The 20,979-nt window shown below is 37.5% G+C and overlaps 1 protein-coding gene across 7 annotated transcripts in view; it reads left to right on the top strand.

Moving 5' to 3' along the window:
• DISC1 (DISC1 scaffold protein) overlaps positions 1-20,979 on the top strand; it is a 349,132-nt gene that overhangs the window by 149,047 nt on the left and 179,106 nt on the right. For all 7 annotated transcript variants that reach the window (XR_012029320.1, XR_012029321.1, XM_072823068.1 and 4 more), the window contains exon 9: positions 7,079-7,267. Coding sequence is in view for 5 of the 7 variants with exons in the window: in XM_072823068.1 (XP_072679169.1) it covers positions 7,079-7,267 (189 nt within the window). In the remaining 2 variants the exon portion in view is untranslated. The remainder of the gene's footprint in view (positions 1-7,078; positions 7,268-20,979) is intronic.

Below are 20,979 nucleotides of genomic sequence, written 5' to 3'. Positions count from 1 at the left end.
AGTGACAGAGCATGAGGTCTTGCCTCACCATATGTACTTGAGCTTGGAGTTCCTCAAAAGAAATGGCCTTGGGATGCCTGGGTGGCTCAGTGGTTGAGCCTCTGCCTTTGGCTTGGGTCATGGTCCTGGGGTCATGGGATTGAGTCCCGCATTGGGGGAGCCTGCTTTTTCCTCTGCCTGTGTTTCTGACTCTCTCTCTGTGTCTCTCATGGATAAATGAATGGAATCTTAAAAAAAAAAAAAAAAAAAAAAAAGATATGCATTTTGCCAAAAAGAAAAAAGAGGCAGGACTCTATTATTTTTGGAGTTTGATGATTTTCACACTAGCTTTATTTCTTTTTTCCAGTAAAGAAGGACAGCTGAAATTAGAGTATGTAAATGTGAATAATTTTAGGAGGATCGCTACAGATGGAAGTATCTGTGGACCTATGCTGTACTGCGTGTGTGTGTGTGTGTGTGTGTGTGTGTGTGTGTGTGGCATGTCCCCCTAATTGAAAGTCGTAGTGAGGGCTGGACCTGTCTGGTGATACAGCCTAGCTGAGTACAGAGTTCATTCCCTAAGGCTCTCTGTACTCCCTCCCTTTATGGGTGATTTGTGGCCACGTTTTGACCAAGTCACTTGTTGAATTATATTTGGTAGAATAAGCACCTTAACATGAGGTTGGAAAAACCCAGTTCAAGATCAGTAACCTCATGTGGGATCTTAGAATTCCAAAACTTTTGTGACCTTGGGAAGGTCTGGGTCTTAGTTTCTCCAAGTGCAAACCAGGGATAGTCATTCTGAGATCCCCATCCTGACTTGTCGGAAAGGCCTAACAAGAGCCCTGTACTCTGTAAAATCGGACTCTCAAATAACAGCCTCAAAAAAGAAACCCCAGATACTGTGAAGTAGAGGAGGGACATATTTAAGTTCAGGATAAAAGATACAATTAGAAGGAACAGAGTGGGTAAAGTCAGTTTTGGCTTTGGCATTCACCTGGAGGGTTTTAATTGTGGCATTTGTAGAAGGAAATATTTTGACAGGTGCTTTAATAAGCCTTTGTGAAAGCCCAGGTATGGTTCTCTCGCTGAAGAGCAGACAGATGTGTGGGTGGGATGATGGCAAAGGCGGGAATTCATCTGCACAAATCCTCCTGTGGCATTTAGGAAAGGGGCTCATTAGAGTCACAGAGATTGGGGGCATGGGGTCACTGATGGGACTTCCTTCAGGGATCAGCTTTTACTTTTCTGTATTTTCATCACAGAGCTCTTGGCCAGTTTCAGTAATCAGGGAGGGCTAAATCAAGAAGGATTTACTCATGGGCTTGGATCTGAGACCAAAATGCTTATAAAATATTAACTGGGGGCAGTGTAGCATTTTATCATGGCCTCAGTTGTAGTATTAACTGTCTCTTTGGGAATTTGCACTCTTCCTGCATATATAAAATTTACATGTCTATCACTATGCATTTTCCCTCAGGATCAAGGAAGGGACCCAGGTTTTAATTAATGATCTCTCTCATGTTTTATTAAGGGCCCTGGTCTCTAGAGCTTGTCATGAGTTGCAGGGTAATCTGAGAATGTATTTCCTGTCATTCTAGCAAACCTTCTGTGTAGGCACTTGCCCTGCCTATGTAGTCTTTTCTGATTTATTTTTAGAGATCTTTTCTCTCTGAACTGTTTGGAGGAAGAGATTGCACACTGTGGTGTCTCTGGGGACAGTTGGTGCCCACCTCACTTTTGGTCACTCCCTCTTGCTTGAAAATATGGTCCAGCAGAAAGATTGGGGTTCCCTGAGCCCAGCCAGTGAAGGGACATTTGAAGGCACCACATTGTGCTTGTGGCTGCCATGTCTAGAGGTGGTCACACCTCTGGGCTGGTCTTCCCCAAACTACCCTGGGCATGTGGTACATATCTTGAGATTCTTTTTTTTTTTTTTTTTTTCTTGAAAGGATATCTTTCTATTGTGATAAAATATATATACACATAGAATTTACCTTTTTAGCCATTTTTATGTGTACAGTTCAGTGGCATTAAGTACAGTTACGTTGCTGTGTAACCATCATCACCATCTATCTTCAGATCTTTTCATCTTCCCAAACCAGAACTCTGTACCTGTCAAACTTGAGGTTGTGGGTGGCAGTCTACAGGGGCCCCATCCATAGCAGCCCTAACTTGGTCATTGTTCAAGAAGGAAATCACGGGGGGAACCTGGGTGGCTTAGTGGTTGAGTGTCTGTCTTCGACTCAGGTCGTGATCCCAGGGTCCTAGGAGCAAGTCCTGCATCAGGCTCCCCATAGGGAGCCTGCTTCGCCCTCTGCCTATGTCTCTGCCTCTCTCTGTGTCTCTCATGAATAAATAAATAAAATCTTAAAAAAAGAAGGAAATCATGGATCCAGGAAATGTTTTATTTGTATTGCTATTTATAGCCCAAAACTTGTGGACGTCCAGTCTGCTCTCCTTATCCGGACTTTTTCTAAATGGGTCAAGCCCATCATCTTGGCATCTTGGACCCTCTACCATTAGGATCCAACTTCTTTGTGGGTCTAGTCTCTACCTAGGCCACATGCCTCCTACCACCCACTGAAGGCAAGCATGCTGTCTAACCAGGTTTCTGTTTCTTCTTTTGGAAACCTTATATTTTTCCCTCGTGAAACCTGCCTCTGTCTCCCCTTCTGGAACAGTTTTTCTTCTGTTAGCTCTTCTAGAGCATATTTGCCCATTTATTAGAACACATATCCTCCTCTTTATTTAACAGTGACTTCCTGGAGAGCAGGGTGGTGCCTTGTTCCCTCCCATATTTGACCACTTGAGCGATAGACAATAAATAGGGTCTCAAAAGATATTTATCCATTCATGGAATTGGAAACTGGATTTCAGTGACAGAAGTGGTAAGTGCTGGGTGTTCAGAATGCCTTTAAAGTGGGAAAACATTTAGTCATATTTCTCCCATTTATATTGGGTTGAAACTTGCCTTTGAATAATAATAATAATAATAATAATAATAAATAATAATAATAAAAGTAAACAACGTAGTTTAGTACCTAAGAAGGATTTGGGAGTTATATTTGAGTTGGAAATCTGTCCTACATTTTATTGCTATGTAACCTTAGCAAGATTTTTTCTTGAGGTTTCAGTTTTCTTGACTATAAAGCAGAGATAACAACATGTATTTCAGTGAACATAAAATGCCCCATTATTTTATATAGTACAAGAAAAGAAAAATTGCTGTCAATTAAACAATGATATAATGCTTTCTGTGGCTTTGGATTTTTATTTTATACTTATTGAAATAGTTCTTTTAGACATATTTAGGCTTTTGAAAAATCCTTTTCAAAAGAAAATTTAATCACTCAAGGTTTTCCTAAAATGTCTTCTTATTCAGAGTCTGAGTATTCTGAAACACCTTGTGACTCAAAGTAGTTGGAGCTCACATTTTTTCACCCATTATCTTTCTCTGCATCAGTGAAGCTGTTGGTGAAGAAACTATTTTTTTCCTCCCAAGAATGAACTACTGTTTTCTGCCAAGCTGCAAAACAGTTCTTCAAGTTTTAAATGATGGTACTTGCCCAATCTTACAAATCCATTACAAGAGATGGTTTTCAGGCAACAGCCAGGTCTCCAATGATCCTGAAATGGTTTTTACTTTGAAACCCCAGTGGCTTGCAGATGGTCCACTGAGCCACCAAGAATGATGATCACATGGTAACAGCCTCATCTGGACTACTTCCAGGCTGATGGACACAGCCTGGACACATCTCCATTTCAGAGATGTTACCATGGGGAAACAAAGTGTGCCTCTCAGAATAGATAACATAGGGCATGACTTCCCTCTTAAGGTTGTTGTAAGGTAGAGGAGAAAAGATTCATAGTTGTTACTGTGCAAACATCATGGAGCCCCTTGATAACAATAACTGTTATTTATGGAGCACCCACTAATGTAATATGCTTATTAATTTACAACATAATTTTCTTTTTTTTTACAACATAATTTTCATATTAAAATTTTCCCTAATATATTTTTCCTTTTTTATTGAGGTATGATTTAAATTCAATGAAATGCACAGATCTTAAATGTTCGGTTGTATGTATTTTGACACCTCTCATCTGCAGCCCTATCAAGATATTTTCATCCCTCCAGAAGCATCACTCTTGTGCCCCTTCCCAGTCATCATCTGCCTTCCCCACACAGTCTCTGTTCTGATATCTTTCACCATGGATCATTCTGTGCTAGAACTTAGTATTGCTGGAATCATGTGGCATGCAGTCTTCTATGTCTTATTATTTTTCTTTTTGAGATACTTCCATGTCACTGTGTGTATGAAGAGTTTGTGCCTTTCTGTTATTGAGTAGTCTCCACTGCATAGATGTGCCCCCGTTTCTGCTTTTCTCCCCTTGGTGGGCATTTAGGTTGTTTGTTTGGGCTATCATGAGTAAAGCTACTATAAATATTTGCATGCAACTATTTTTTGATTACATGTTTTTGTTTCTCCTGGGTAATACCTGAAAGTAGGATTTTTGGGCCCAAGAACAGGTGTGTATTTAACTTTATGAGAGTCTTCTCAAGGTGGCTGTGTCACTGACACTCCCATTATGTTTGAGAGTTCTGCAGCTCCACATCCTTACCAGCTAGACAGCTTCAGTCTAGTTCATTTGAACCATTGGTTCATTGAACCATGAATTTTGAATGGTTTTGTAGTAGAATCTCTATGGCTTTAATTTGTACTATTCTGGTAACTAATAACCACCAACATGTTTTCATATGATCACCAGCCATTTGTATATCTTACTCTGTAAAATGCCTGTTAAGTCATTTGTATTTTAATTATTGGGTTGTAGAATTTGACTCCTTTGTCAGGTATATGTATTGCAAATAGTTTCTCCCAGTCTGTGGCTTGCCTTTTCATCTTTTTTTTAGTGGTATTTTTTGATGAGTAGAAGTCTTTAATTGTGATGAAGTCCATTTATCTATTTTTTTTTAGTTAGTATTTTCTGAGTCTAACCAAAGTTTTGATTATTCGAAAGAGAAGTATTCTATACTTTCTTCTCTAAGTTTTATAGTTTTTGCAGCTACATGTAGGTCTGTGATCAATCTCTAATTAAATTTTGCATATGGTTTGAAGTATGGATCAAAGCTAATATTTCTCCATTTCACTAGCTAGTTGTTCCATTACCATTTGTTGAAAATATAGTTGACCCTTGAACGATATGTGGGCTAGGGATGCTGATGTGCTGCACAGTCAAGAAAATCTGAGTTTAGTTTTTGGCTTCCCAAAAATGTAACTGTTGGTAGTCTACTGTTGACCAGAAGCCTTACCAATAACATAAACAGTTGATTAGTGCATGTTTTGTATGTTATATGTTGTTACATCATGCATTCTTACAATAAAGTATGGAAAAGAATGCTAATAAGAAAATCACAAGGAAGAGAAAATATATTCACACTACTATATTATATTTATATTAAAAAAATCCGTGTATACATGGACATGCACAGTTTGAATCTGTGTTGTTCAAGGGTCAGTTGTACTCTTTTTTCCTCATTGACTTGCTTTGACACTGGTTGAAAATCAATTGACTGTGTGCATTTGTTTTACTTCTGGACTGTTTATTCCATTGATGTGTTTGTCTATTTATCTATATGCCGTATTGTCTTGATGTGTAGCTTCAGCATTAGTTTGAAATCAAGTATTATATGTTTTCTTTTTTTTTTTTTTGTTTTTTTTTTTTTTTTTTTTGAGAGAAACAAACCATCTTGATTTATTCTGCTTTATCTTTACCAAAAAACATTCTATAATTCAACTCTGCATTAAATGAAATGTCTAGCTTGCATAAAACATTTTCTTGTTTTCTTTATTCCACCTTAAAAGAATTTTTCTTTTGGCTAATCTAGGCCTTATGCATTTTCTTCTATATTTTAGAATAAGCTTGTCAGTTTCTATAAAAGACCACCATGAGATTTTGATTGTAATTGTGTTAAATGAATAGATGAATTTAAGGAAGATAGAAGTATTAAAAATATTCAGTTTTCCAATATATGTATATATAGTCTTATATTTTTCTGATTACTTAAATCTTTCTGAATTTCTCTCAGAATTTTTAAAAATGATTTTCTGTATGAAGGCCTCACATGTTTCTTTAAATTTACCCCTAAGTATTTTGACCTTTAAAATATGTTGTAAAAAAAAGTTGTAAATGGTATTTAAAAAATTCATCTTCTACTTATTTGCTGTTGCTATTTAGAAATTCAATTGATCTTTGTATATTGCCCTTGTATCCTGCAACCTTGCTAGATTCAATGCATGATATATTTTGGTTAGTTCTTTATGGAATTTCATGTTCTTAAAGCAACCTGTGATGCAGGTATTAGTACAATCACATTTTATAAAAAGTTTGCCCTGAAATTATGTGTTCTCATTTCTTTGCTCAAGGTCATGAAGGTTGAGTAACAGGAGGACTAGGATTTGAATTTAGGTCTAGTCTGACTGTAATGGCTAGTCCTTTTCCACCCTACTATAATATTTCACCTCTTTGACATTTAGGTATATTTTTTAAAGATTTTATTTATTCATGAGAGACACAGAGAGAGGCAGAGACACAGGCAGTGGGAGAAGCAGGCTCCATGCAGGAGCCTGATGTGGGACTCAATCCCAGAACTATCAGACCACGTCCTGAGCCAAAGGCAGATGTTCAACTGCTGAGCTACCCAGGCATCCCGACATTTAGATATTTGAATGGAGTAATACTACATGATTTCCCTGGATCTCACTTGGACATTTTTGCACCATTGTGTTTCACAAGGACCTGGATTGGGACTTTTATTTTATTACTATTTTATTTTATTTTTTTGGATTGGGACTTTTAAAACAGACTACAAAAATAAGGTCATAAAGAGACTGGTGGTTTTCCCAGTTGAAGGAGGACAGTTAGTGTGTTTCCAGGTTCCTCCACAGAACACTAGTAATGTGGCTGGATGCAGTTGCAAAGATCAGCCCTCTTTCTCCATACTGTTGGTACTCATAAGCTGTTGCTAAATCTTCCATGTGTGGGGATGCTGTAAAACTTGTTTTCCCTCATTCTCTCTTGCAATGTGCTACAGGAAATAATTTCTCTACAGCCAAGGAGCTCACAGAGGAGATTAGAACATTAACATCAGAAAGGGAAGGGCTGGAGGGACTCCTGGACAAGCTTCGGGTACTGAGTTCCAGAAATGTCCAAAAGCTGGGGAGTGTTAAGGAAGATTACAGTAAACTGAGAAGAGAGCTGGACCAGGGGGAAACTGCCTACGGTAAGTAATCACAACTATTGCCTGGTGAAATATTGTGGTATTGATTGTGCTCTGTGGCTGGGCAGGATGTTCTGTGTGTCATGTGAGCATCACTGCAAAGGGCGTCCTGGAGCACACAATATTTTTCCTGGAGGGTTTTTTTTGGCAGGAGTCTTGGCAAATGGGGTGGAATTACTTGTCAGCTTTTGTTTTGCTGTTCACATGTGACGTCTTTTCTTTTTTGTCTTTACTCCCCCTTCTCTACCCTGGATTTGCTAATGGCCTTGCGATTATTTAGAGTAATCTCCCCCTTGGCACAGGTCTTGAGAATTTTCTCTGTTTGACAATTATGTTCCTTTTGTTCCTTGGCTCAGTCTTCTGGCTTGCACAATCACAGATGAGAGCAGGCTGACTCAGAAGACTGCATAAAGACCATGAAGTGGCTTTTCTATGTGTGAGTTTTTGTGAGAGCTTCTTTCTCCAGGAAGAATGATGTAGAAGAGGCCAATGATGCCTTAACTGAAGTATCCGCCTGTCAGAGGAGTTACCATACTCTTGTATTCTTTTCCTGTTCTGGTTGTTAAGAGTAACTGAGGTCACTTTGAGGTTTGCTCCCTGAGGGATAGTCTTAGAAGGTGCTAGTTCAGTCTGAATTGAAAAAGTGAAAACGTATTTCTTAAAAAAAGAATGTAAAGAATTTACAGTGATTCAGTTTCTAATCTGAAGAATGAAATCATGAGAAATAAATGCAGGTTTCAAATATGTTAGATACTAGAATCTGTTTTGTTACTGGTAAAATGAGAAGAATAATATCGAACTCATAGGTTGATTGAGCAGTACTTAATCAGATTAAATGAAATAACTTATAAGATCTTGAGGTATATGTGTGGGTGTGTGTGTCTGCCCTTGCATTTCTTCTAGGAAGAAGAAGCTGCTGGAGGTGAGAGGTCATATATAGTATATTATCATCCCTAAATAAATGTTTATTAGGAAAATGAAAGACCTATCTACTAATTAATAACTATATTTACAAAGTATTCTTATTTAAAAAGAAATAGGAAAAGAACGGGGATGTTAGCCACATTGGAAACACAGCTACCTGAAAATACTCCACGGATTGAAGTAAATAAAGATTAGTATTTAAAACCAAACAAAGAAATATGAAATTAGTTAGCAGAAATTAGGTGTGTCATTTTAATCTGAATGAATTTTGTTTTAAATGCTTACTCAATTGAGAAAGACGTTCAATTATAGTTATTTGAATCACAGATAGGATGTTCAGTTGTTATAGAGTCTTCTTAGTAATAGGCAGGCCTCCCTGGCTAAACAATTGAGAGCTACTTATCTTCCTTTCCCCACTTCTGTAGGTCAAGACTTCTTTTTTGGCAAATATGTAGGGACTGTACATTTGAGTCTGACTCTGTAACTAGAGTACTGAGGGATAGTAACATTTTTCCCTAAGATATGATGATGTGCTCTGTGAAGTCAGGATAGGAAAGATCATTGGATATTTTAAATGAATTTTTGCTATAGACTTTTCAGATGTATTAACAATAACAACTATAAGATTTTTCATGTTGTCACTCTGTAATTTTTGGCACAAAATGGGGAATCTATTGTATCTAAGAATAAAGAAGATGTGAACAAATTTGGACAAATTTAGTTCAGCAATTTTTTCATTTGAACAGTTGAGCTCTTGAAAGCCATAAATATCTCTTAAGAAGGAAAAAAAAGAGCCATGTAGTATTTTTTGAATCTCACCCTTGTCACTTTACTATTTTCAAAATGATGAATAAAACATAAACAAATGGAATGAGAAATTGTTACCATCAATGATTCTAAATTGCAGATGGCTCATTACTGTTGTGAAGGCGTTCTTTATGTTTTAGACTTGGATTTTGCTTGATCAGCTACCCTCTTCCCTATGCTTTATTTAGCCTGACGGTAATTCTTGACCAGTTTGAGGTGACTTGGTATCAGGTTAACCGAATTAGTAATCTTGGGTTGATGAAAGTAATGGGAGATAAATAAATAAATAAATAATACATATATAACAAATTCCTTAGTAGGTTGGAGCTTTTTATCTATTGGAATGCAATAAAACTAGGCCAAAGTCCATAGTCTGCCATTTATTGGCTTTTGAGAGTTAAAAATTTAGAGGAAGCTCTCAATGTAGAGCTTTACATGTAGAGCAGATACAAAGGAATAGTATGCATAAGCGTATAGGTACCGTGAGCTACCTCTTTTTATCCTTAGACAAAATGCTTAAAAAATAAGACTAAGAAATAAGCAATATGTAGAATTCTTTTAAAAAATACCCAGGTTTTGAATTCCTACAATGGTTTCAGAATGTGGCACAAGGGAAAAAGGCAATTTAGGAATGGACAAGTGACTCTGTGATGGTCAGGGACCCGGGCTCTTCGATTTTGTTCATCTGTACTCCTCAACATGTGACATTTGGTCCAAGATGCCCAACCTATATGTCCAAGTCTAACCAGGGATTCTGTTTCTATAGCAGAAGGAGAAATTTGCAGTTTTAGGGAACAATTAGCAATCTCTCTTGTACAGAGAACTCTTATTGATGGGAAGTGCTTTGCTGATCATTTAAAATATTATTACATCTTATGGGGCTGGCTTGATTGAGATCAAAGAAAAGCACTGTCCTTATGTTTCATTTGTTTTGTCACAGTATGCAGCATGATGTCTTTGAAAATAGTAAATATACCGTAAATATTTGTTCATTTACTGGGGCCAAATGTTAAAATGAAACATTCCTTTACTTCTATTTTATTCCTTTACTCCTCTACTTTGAATAACAGAACCAGACCTTGGATCTTCTTCGTTTTTTTGATTTTTCAAATTCATTTTCTAATTTAGTGAGAATAGAGGTAAGTTTGATTGTCCTTCGTGGAAGATGCTTGAAGTTGTCTGAGTGGGATATTCATACTGAAGTGTCAGCAGACAGAACAAAATGATGAAAAAGTACTGAAATGTGCCAGAGTAGTCAAGGGCAAAGGGAGACAGAAATCACTGGCTTTGTCACAGTGACACACATTCTCTGTGATGAGGCAAGAAGGGGGGGTGTGTTTTAACCTGTATCAGCTCTTCTTAAGACTTCAGGAGAACATGCTTGAATTCTGAGCAACTTTAAGTACAGTGAAATAGAATGAAAAGCTTTCAACCCCTGAATACCTATGGAGATTAAGTATACACCTTTAATTACTGTGGATTTCAATTTTTTTTAAAGGGAGGATGGGAAAAAAATAAGTAACTTTTTTGATTTGTTACATCTGCTTTTCAGCAAAAAGACAACCCTGAGATTTATATAACTTTTTTCCATCCCCTGTGCATAAGTTGTAATCTGTATTGTACTTTATTAATATTGTTGATTTTTTCACTATAACTCAGATATAAAGGAAGCAGACGTCAAGGCGAGAGATTTAATCACAGAATAATCAGGGCTAGAATTTTAAATAGGACATCATTAGCATGTTAATGAATTTTCCCACTTTATGCCAGCTGCCTGAATAGAAAATACTGCAGATGTAGCTCAAAAATCTGGCAGGGTCTGTGGCCCACCGAGCTGTCAGGAATTCGTATAGAAGGTCCGTGAAGTACGTAAAGGGATTCTCTGTATGGCTATCAAATGGCAGGATTTCATTTTTTTTACTTTGAGTGATGGCTGGCTGTGTTCAGCTTTAACTTATTCGCCTTCCATTGAGCAAGAACAAGTGGAGGGCAGGTAAGGAGCAGGTTTTAAGTGTAATAAAGTCAGAGAGGAGTCAATTTTTCAGTTCTGGCTTGGGGCTAGTTCAGTACCTCCCCCTTATCTGCAGTTTCCTGCCATCAACCCCCGTTAGGATGATGATCCTCCTGATGAATCATCAAAAGGTCACTAGTAGCCTAATGCTGCGTCACAACGCCTACATCACTCACCTCATTTCATCCCATAACGTGGGCATTTTATCATCTCACAGCATCACAAGAAGAGCGAATAAGGGACAACAAGATATTTTGAAAGAAAGAGCGAGATCACATTCACAAAAGTTTTATTACAGTATAATTGTTCTATTTTATTATTAGTGATTTTTGTTCATCTCTTACTGTGCCTAATTTGTAAGTTAAACTTTATCATACGTATATATGTATAATAAAAAATGTAGTATACATAGGGTTCAGTACTCTGGTTTCAGGCACCCACAGGGGTCTTAGAAAGCATCTTCTATGCATCAGGGTAAACCACTGCACCTCCCTTTTACTTTAGATTAGAAAGGCCATAGGTCCATGCTGACGTCATCTTGCCATGATTTTTGGACTACTTCATAATTTTTGAGCTTGAAATAGCTGATGAAAGGACTTAGGACATTCTCTAGTGAGATATGAATTCCTTTAACTCTGAAAGTCCACAGGTGAAGCTTCTTTTAGAAGTTACCTCACACCTATTAAGAAAATATAGTTAATCTTCAGTTTAGAGATCCTGCACTTTACAAGTTCTGCATGTATAGGCAGTAATTCCCTTTTCACATTTATCAGACATATTTAGAAGAAACTTTCAAGAAGAATTAGAACAGAAGAATAGAATTTGCATATGTGTGTGTGTATAGAGAGGAAATGGAGAAATGGAAAACATATATAATGAAGATGTAAGTAACACAATTAACAAAAAAATATAATTTGAAAGTTGAGATAGAAGAAAAGCCAATGACAAATGTTAATTAATCTGGTTGAGAATATGATGTGATAATGAGTTTCCTAGGAGCAAGAGCAAAAAAGACATTTGAAGCATCATCCATCCTCCTCAAAAAAGCAGCTTAAAGCACATAGTTTTCAGGAATGTGAAGTGGTGTTAAATTTTTAAAGGCAATTTTTTTTAAAGAGAGGGAGAGATGGAGCACATGTGAGCAGAGTGAGGAGGGGCAGAGGGAGAGAGGGAAACAGAGAATCTTAAGCAGGATCCACACTTAGCGTGGACCCCAGTGATTGATCTCATGACCCTGAGATCATGACCTGAGCTGAAATCAAGAGTCAAATGCTTAATCAGCTCAGCTACCCAGGCACCCCAGGGCAATTCTTTTGAAAACATGCTGGAAAAGTCCTCAATAATACATTCATACGTAACAAATGAGAAAGCACTTTTCATGTGGCTGTTTCCAACCACTCCTGGAAAAAACCTAGGGGATGCCTTCAGAGCAGTAGCTCATGGATAGACTGAAATGTACACATATCTTAGATCTGTGGGTGTGTACATACTTTTCCACAAAATTTTGATTCCGTGTTTCAGCAAATGGGATTTGGAAAAGAGCCATTGTAAGATCTCTCAGATTTTAAGAAACATGTTAAATTATAGTAATACCATGGGAATGAATTAGTAAGGGCTCAGGCTAATTAGTTTTAAGTATGGGAACTTCCAGTGATCTGACATGATTCAAAGATGAGACTTCAGACATTGGAAGATTGGCCAGAGATCAGTCTGTAGACTCACCAAATATCAGTTCTTCCCTCTGAGCTTTGACCAAGGTCCTCATGGAAGACAACTTTGCTTACTTGGGGCCAGAATAGAAATCGAGCTCTTGATGACTGAGGACCAAGCTTTTTTGTCTTAGAACTAGATGTGTTCCAGGTTCTGTACATGGAAGAACTTAGATTGTTCTATGGGGAATAATATCCTATTTGTGTCTGCCTTTCTAAATTAGAAATCTTGGTTTAGATTTAAAAACATAGGTAATATGAACTTTGGGAGAAAATTTCTTTTTTTAAAAAATATTTTATTTGAGAGAGAGGTAGAGAGAGAGAGAATGAATCTGAAACAGACTCTGCACTGAGCACAGAGCCTATCATGGGGCTCGATCCCACAACTGTGAGATCATGACCTGAGCTGAAACCAAGAATCAGGTGCTTAACTAACTGAGCCACCTAGGCATCCCTGACTCCCCCACTCCCTAGGGAGAAAAAACTTCTTTTAAAAAATTTCATAATCTTTCTTTGAGGTTTTTCCATGGGCTGAACTTTTACATTTCTATTTATCGTTGATTAATCTTATTAATAAATTATTGTTATACCAGGATCACAGTTAAATATATATCTGCATTTTAAATATTTCTCCATATTTTTTCCTTTTCTAGTTATATCCCTGCATCCCTATTAGTGTGGTTATTTCTCTGCAACCGTTTTTGCCTGTGAATTTCTATGCTTGAAATTTGCAATGAACTTCTTTCTCTTTTATCAAAAAAATTGTGATAATTTTTTTGAGAGGCCTCTCCACAACACTGTAAAAAGCCTGTGTTCAGACGTGGGAGTCCTCACTTTCATTTCCCTTCTGTTGTTTGCTGATCATCTGCACAGCATCTGGCATGGAGAGGCTTCCCACATGAGGCCTGATGAATGACTGATCTTTAGCAAGTCACTGTATCTTCACTGCTTCTCAGTTGCTTCAGGTACAACACAGCATTTTCATCTCGCCATGCGTTATTTCTCTAAGCATTTATTGAACAGTTACAGTATGCCAGGCACTGTGTTAGTTAGGCCTTTGTGGTCCAGAGTGAATCAGAAGTCCTTGAAGTCACCAAAGTCCCATTTATGAGTCCCACTGGTCTTGCATTCCCATGGTTGTATGCATACTTTGTTCATTTCCTTGCTCTCTACTATAACTGATTTCCTTCTCCTACTTCTGTGTAATTTTTTAGAAGTCTTTACTTGTTACTTTCTTTCCCACTTGTCTCCCCATTTGCTTTCTATACTCCCTTCCCAATTCTTCAGTCATGTATCCCCAGAGGGGAATGCAATGATGATTTTAATTGTATTTCATACCCAATTGCAATAGGCAGTTTTTTGGTATGCTAATTTGTTTGGAGCAGGAACGTGATTCTGTGTAATAGGGTGGGTGTACGTGACTCTGAAGTGTCTGGTAGATCATTCTTGGCAACAGTGTCTTTCCTAGTTTTTCTCAATTTCATCTGGACTCTGGGCTTTTGATGACATTGATGCGTGTGCACATGCATGCACACACACATAAATTCACACTCATACATTCCCTTCTGAAGATTAAGCCAAGAATGGTGGTTAAGTGGAATATCATGATTCCCAGAGGAGAGTTTGTTGGCTGTGGTTTGGGTGAGGGGTGATCGGTTGCCTGAGATGGTACCATGTATTGCAGAGTGCTTCACATCTGGATCATTGTCTTTTGTGCAACTCTTCCGCCCCTATTTTTAAATGTTCCTGGGTAGGAGTGATGCCATCCTCAGTTAACTGAACAACTTCAGAATTATATTATGACTTTGAAAATATATTGTTATTGTGATTATTAAAACTTAGTAGAACTCAATTCGAAGGTATTCATATTACCTTTTTTCAGATCCCTATAGGTTTAAAAATGAGTTTTCTTCAGATTTCTTCCTCCTTTGCTCTTCATTGTATAGACTCAGCATGTATTCATTGGATGCCTTGCTGTGTGCACAGATTAACTATAGCTATCATGGATTTACTATGTTCTTGCAAAAGAAGGACCGATCCCCTGTATGTTGTCACATTCTCTTCAATAATAAATGTGGATTACTTTTCTCTCTGTTCTTAAGCCCTTACTCTGCACCAGGCACTGAGCCAAGTCTTGACACATGTTTAGCTACCTAATCCTCTGGACAGTGTGTGTCCGGCTCCATACTCTCCGATTTATAGCTGAAGATACTGAGGCTTAGAGAGGGTCAGAGCTTTGACCAGTGGCACATGGACATGAGAGGTAGGAACCAGGATTTGAATCCTTTTTGTCTGCAGTTTTATGTTCTTCATGAACATGAGCTTCTCTACCCATCTCTCAACCTCACCACTCTACCTAAATGCTATCCTCATAGTCATGACTGTGAAAACAAAGTCCACTAAAAATCATCTCTTGATGATGTTGAGTGCCCTGAAAAGATAGGTTTTTCTCACTTTTGAAGTTTCTAAGTATGCTCTCTGTATTTCATACCTGAATAAATGATCTGCTATCTGCAACTTCCTGATACCAGATGGGTCATTTCACTTGATATGAGGTTCTATAGGTTATCACCATTATAATAACAACATACTTTGTATTAAAACGGAAATCCTTTGTTGTTACAGGGTGACTAAGAGGTCCTAGCATTCTACAGCCAATAGGAAAAAAGTTGAACTATAACAATTTAATTGGATACATATTTGTTAACTTCAAACCACTTTTTGATATTTTTTCAAAGAACTGTTGATAGTTCTGCTTCCTGTTCTAAAATGCTTACATGTCAGTATTTCCCTCTATATTCTTACAGGGACAGGCATTAATAAGTAGGTTGACCTACTATCCAGACTTTCTGGTCATGGACTACTACAAGCCCTGTTTGCCTATGAATTTACTACTATGTCGTCCTATTGACCACAAGGGATTCAACTTGCAAAATGTGATAGTCTTCTTTCTAAGCTTCTTTGAGTGAGTTTTTGACCTTTAAATAAAACATTTAAAATATTCTGTAATTCAGGGGCCTTGAGGAATTAGGACTGATTTTTAAAAAATTGAGTCCAATTTTGTGAGGTTTTTCAGAATTCAGTTTTATTGGTGCCATGACATCTTTTATGCTGTCAGAATTTTTTCAATGATTAAATTTGTATGAAATATCTTGTTTTTTTCTTCGACATTGCCATGAGTTATAGCCTCCTGCCATTTTCCTCGGTACTTCCTCTTCTTTGAAGCTGCCATATGTTTAGCAATCCAAGAGAGACAGTACATTTTTGAGAGACCATTATTTGTTGTTGATTTTATTTTTCAGGTTTTCTTAGCTCTTGTCAAAGAGAGAGGGTACGCTGATAAATGTTTTTCTGTCCTGACTGCTTTGTTGTACCAGTTTTTGCTGCCCTGGGGACAGTATACTTTGTATTTAGAGATAGCCATCCTGTCTCATCTGCTTTCCCTCCAGAGTTTTATACAATTTGGGGAGATTTGGATCACCATAGGCGTGGCCAATGATAAGCTGATGCGCTGCAATTTAATATTTATAGCATGGCAGGAACCATCAAGAGTTGCTTAAAGATCTACTGACTTGACAACATCAAAAATTTATAAGCCAGATATGCTTGTATTTTACATGCTCACATAGTTATAGAATGTAATTGTATTTTTGTCTTGACATTATACTTTCTAAAGTTTTTATAACTCATTAACAAATGATTGCATCCTTTGCTTTTAGATGTAATTATAACCAAACCTTTAAATTCTCCTTTTATTTACCAAAATGATGTTATACTTTTGGTTCTTTTAGCCTATTTTTAACATCTCCCATTTTGTATGTGTTACTATGGCTACTTTACACTTCGTGTATCCCCAAATATTATATTACCCTTCCCTAAGAAAGAACCAAATGGAAATATACTATGATTTCAGAATGTACTTAAGGAAAGGAAGCCTGGTCTTGCTCATACAAGGTAACTGTAGTATTGAGCTTCTTTTTAACTCTGTATGTGACCCAGTGTTTGACTTTGATCCACATGTCCCAGATGTATTGGGAAGACAGAAAATTAGAATTTGGCAAATGTCTGTTTGCCTGTCACTGAACCCCATTTTTCCCCCAGATACTGAGGACTGTAGAGACCGAATACCAAACTCCATGTCCACCCTGAGAAGGTTACCAAACACTGAAATTCCCTAGTGATCTGGAATCCTATCAATGCACCAACCTTTGGAGACAAAGTTAATTTCCCCAATCAATTCTATAAGAATCCTCTGAAGTTGAAGTTTATAAGATTCCCAGGGTTACTCTAGTAGTTTAAATTTTTTTTTTAAGAAAAATTCATTCCACAAAATAGCATAAGAACAAAACACATTTTCGAAGCCCACCAAAAAGTGTCCATCATACAACTTCTATAACAGAGCTCCTGGTTTCATTTATAGTGTTGCCCCAATGCCTGAAACACATGCATACCTTTTGCACACTGTGCATTCTCTTCCTGCCATTAGCCCTATATGGCAATAAGCATTGCATCACTCAAGCCTAGAAACTATATGTTGTGATAAATTTGTCATCCCCATTCTACAGAGGCTGACAATGAGGCACAGTGAGTTAAGGGAATTGTAGATGGGAAGTGAAGAGCTAGAATGGGACTCAGACCTTCTGGCTCCAGAGCCATATTCCTCATCATGTACTTACATTTCCCTGTTGTGACATAGCATTCCAATTTATTATTTATGGTCTTTATAACATTCTGAGACTCAATATACCATGATTTGCTTAGCTGTTCTTTATTCTGATGTGTTTAATGATCATTTTTATGAATTCATTTCTAAAGATAAAATGCCAGATCAGGATTACTGGACCAAAGAGTATAATTAGCTTTATGGCATAATGCATTGCTGCAAACTGACTTTTAGAAGAATTATACCAGTTTAATTGATGCTACCAATCCATCCTTTCCCATACTGGGTTTTATTTCTTAAAAGGTTATTAGTATAATAACAATAATTAGATAGTATTTAGTTCATGCCTTATTTTTGCATGTATTTGATCGATCACAAAGCTGAACTAGCTTCTTTTTGTGCCTTTATAATTTTTTTCATAGTTTATTGTCCATGTGTCCATTTTTGGTGGGGAGGGGAAGGGAAATTGATGATTTCCTCATCCTTATATGATATATTATGATTTTTTCCTTTATGTGTATGCATGTGTGAAATTAACCCCTTATCATAATTAGTAACAGAACAAGAAAAGAAATTTTTGTAAAAGATGATACTATGTTGACATGACAGTTTAGAATAAATTCTGAAACCACTTAAGGCATCAGGGTACAAATAATGTAACAAATAGTGATAGACAGGTCTTCCCCAGAAAAGACGGTCTGTCTCCACTCTGTGCATTAATATTCATTGGACCTGGCCTTTCAAACACATGTGACATCCAGGGAACTGCTGCAGTTGGGACCATAATGAAGCCACTTCACTTTTTACAATAAATCTGGGGAAGGCATTGTTTTTCATGGTTGTGTCCATTAAAATACACAAGCTGAGAGAAGTGTATGGCTTCCTACCCACCTCTTTCCTTTTTCTGCATGGTACAGCTAGTGTATAATAGTACCTCACTGTCTTTGACCTTTTTTTTTTTTTTTTTAAAGATTCATTTATTTGAGAGAGAAAGAGCGTGCGAGAGCACATGAACAGGGAGAGGGACCGAGGGGGAGAGAGAGAGAATCCCAAGTGGACTTTGGGCTTAGTGTGGAGCCCTTGTTTTAAATTTGTTATTTTACTGTTAGTTTACCTCTTTTTTTAGTTTACCATTTATTTATTTTATTTTATTTTTTAAATTTTTATTTATTTATGATAGTCACAGAGAGAGAGAGAGGCAGAGACACAGGCAGAGGGAGAAGCAGGCTCCATGCACCGGGAGCCCGACGTGGGATTCGATCCCGGGTCTCCAGGATCGCGCCCTGGGCCAAAGGCAGGCGCCAAACCGCTGCGCCACCCAGGGATCCCTAGTTTACCATTTAAAAATTCTATATTTTAGCATGTTTTCTCCCTTGTTTATGAACTTCTATATAATACTCACCCACATTCAACAGTGAACATTTCCTAGACTTTGTTCTTGCTCTCTACTCTGTGTGTGTGTGTGTGTGTGTGTGTTGTGTGTGTGTACACATACACATTTGTTTGTTTTATTTTGTTGAACTCTGGAAAGTAAAGTGCAAATATTCTGACCTTTCACTCCTGAATATCTCAGTGTGTATTCCCAAGAACATGGACACCCTTCTGCACAAACCCAAAACCATTGGCTCACCTAGGACACAGGGCTCAATCTATCAACCCTGAGATCATGAACTGAATTGAAACCAAGAGTCTGATGCTTAACCGAGTACACCACCCAGGTGCTTCCCCCCCTTAAAATTTTTTTTTTCTGTTTTCTTGAATAGATCCATTAGAAAAATGGCTTCTGCCTATAGGAATTTTTTTTTTCCAAAGCATGCTGTTAATTCACAGACTGAAGGAGAGTGTCTAGTTATGGTGTGTATGGCCACTGAAGCTGCAGTTTGAGGGAGAGAGCTAAAGGGCATAGTAGATAAAGGACCTCCTTGTCCTGGAAAAATGCCAGATGGGATGACCTTTTAAATTGTCACCAGTGTTTTGTAAGAGAACTGTTGGGTTTGTCAGGCTCCCTCCTCTTCTCTCCTCAGACAATAAGCAGTGTTGGGTATTAAGTCAAAGATCCTTTTCCATGGATGATGTGTAATCGTAATAAATTACTATGATTTGGGCTTCATGAAGGCACCTTCTTTTTTTTTTTCATTTTATTTATTTATTTTATTTTTTATCTTAAAATTAAAAAAAATTAAATTCAATTAGCCAATGTATAATACATACTTAGTTTCAGATGCAGTGTTCAATAATTTATCAGTTGTGTATAACACTCAGTGCTTATCAAATCATGAAGGCACCTTCCTGCCTATTGCAGCTGTTGGGCATCATTTTCTCCCACCTCTGAGACCATGTCTTCCCATGGTTTCTGCTGCTCCCCACTGGTTTCCACCTGCTTTTCTGTTTTCTTTCCTTCACCTCCAGAATATCCCATGCTCTTATCCACCCATGTGCCCACTCCCTACATTCCTTCTAAGCTTCACCCTGCCGGATCCCTCTGACCCTCAGAACTTCTCACAATCTCTGTGTGCTCTGGATGAAGTATATGAAGCCTATGATATCTGTGTCTGGACTACTCTTGCCATAGATAGAATCCATGGATTCTCCTGTATATACATTCTGTGTCCTCCTTGTGTCATTTTGTTCTCCCCCTGCCTGAGCTTAGCCTGATACTGTGAAACTTAGCCTGATACTGCGAAGGTGATCATTATCCCTTCCTTAATGTCCCATGATTATTCATTTCATTTTGCCATATTTAATGGGACATTTAATAGCATCTATGAAGAAGCCTGAAGACTATAAATAAATGCTCTCTCTGGTCTTGAAAGGGTTTTATACAATATAAAATTTAGAGCACATTTTTCTCAGGAGCCCTGACATTAATATTCATCATGAGCCCCAAAGAAGAAGCTATTCTTTTTTAGAATAATGAAGTTTACCATATGTTTCAAAGTTACTTGCAATTGTGCTTCTCATAATGACAATTAGAAAGGTCATCTTGTCTTGCCAGGTTCTGTTAGATATAGAAACCAGCTCATGGCTGTCAGTATGAGATGTATGAGGGCACCTGTGCACAAATAGAAGGGGAAGACATGATTCTTCTTATTCCAAAGTGTAGCTGTTTACATCTAATTACTGAACATAGGACACACTACTCTTTGGCATTACATCATATATGGACATAGAAATTGAGACTTCAAAAGCAAATTCTTCTCTGTGTTCTCAAAGACTAAATTTTATGAGTTTTTTTTTTTTTTTTACCCCCATCCATTAAGCATGATATGATGGGGCCTGAAAACATTGGGTAGAGAAATTTGACATGAAGACGTTGGTTTGTTTCTGATCTTTTTTCTGCCTTGCTTAAAAAATTATTTATTTGTATTAACATATGGGAACAGTATTGTATTTAATTCTCCACATCTGAACTTTGATGAAAGAATAGGGAGAAGATGAGGAGGTAGCCATGAGTCAGGGTAATAGGTTTCTTATGGAACTTGTAGAGGCCTAAATCTGTGTTAGCCTCGAAGCAGGTGATCCTTGGAGAAGAGGGTCTCCAGACCTAATGCTGGAGGACAATTATTCTTAATCTGGCTCAGGAATAGCAAATTAGGTTGCC

The sequence above is a fragment of the Canis lupus genome, chromosome 4, assembly GCF_048164855.1.
Source record: "Canis lupus baileyi chromosome 4, mCanLup2.hap1, whole genome shotgun sequence".
Taxonomy (NCBI): Eukaryota; Metazoa; Chordata; class Mammalia; order Carnivora; family Canidae; genus Canis; species Canis lupus.
This window is presented reverse-complemented; position numbering and strand designations above follow the sequence as displayed.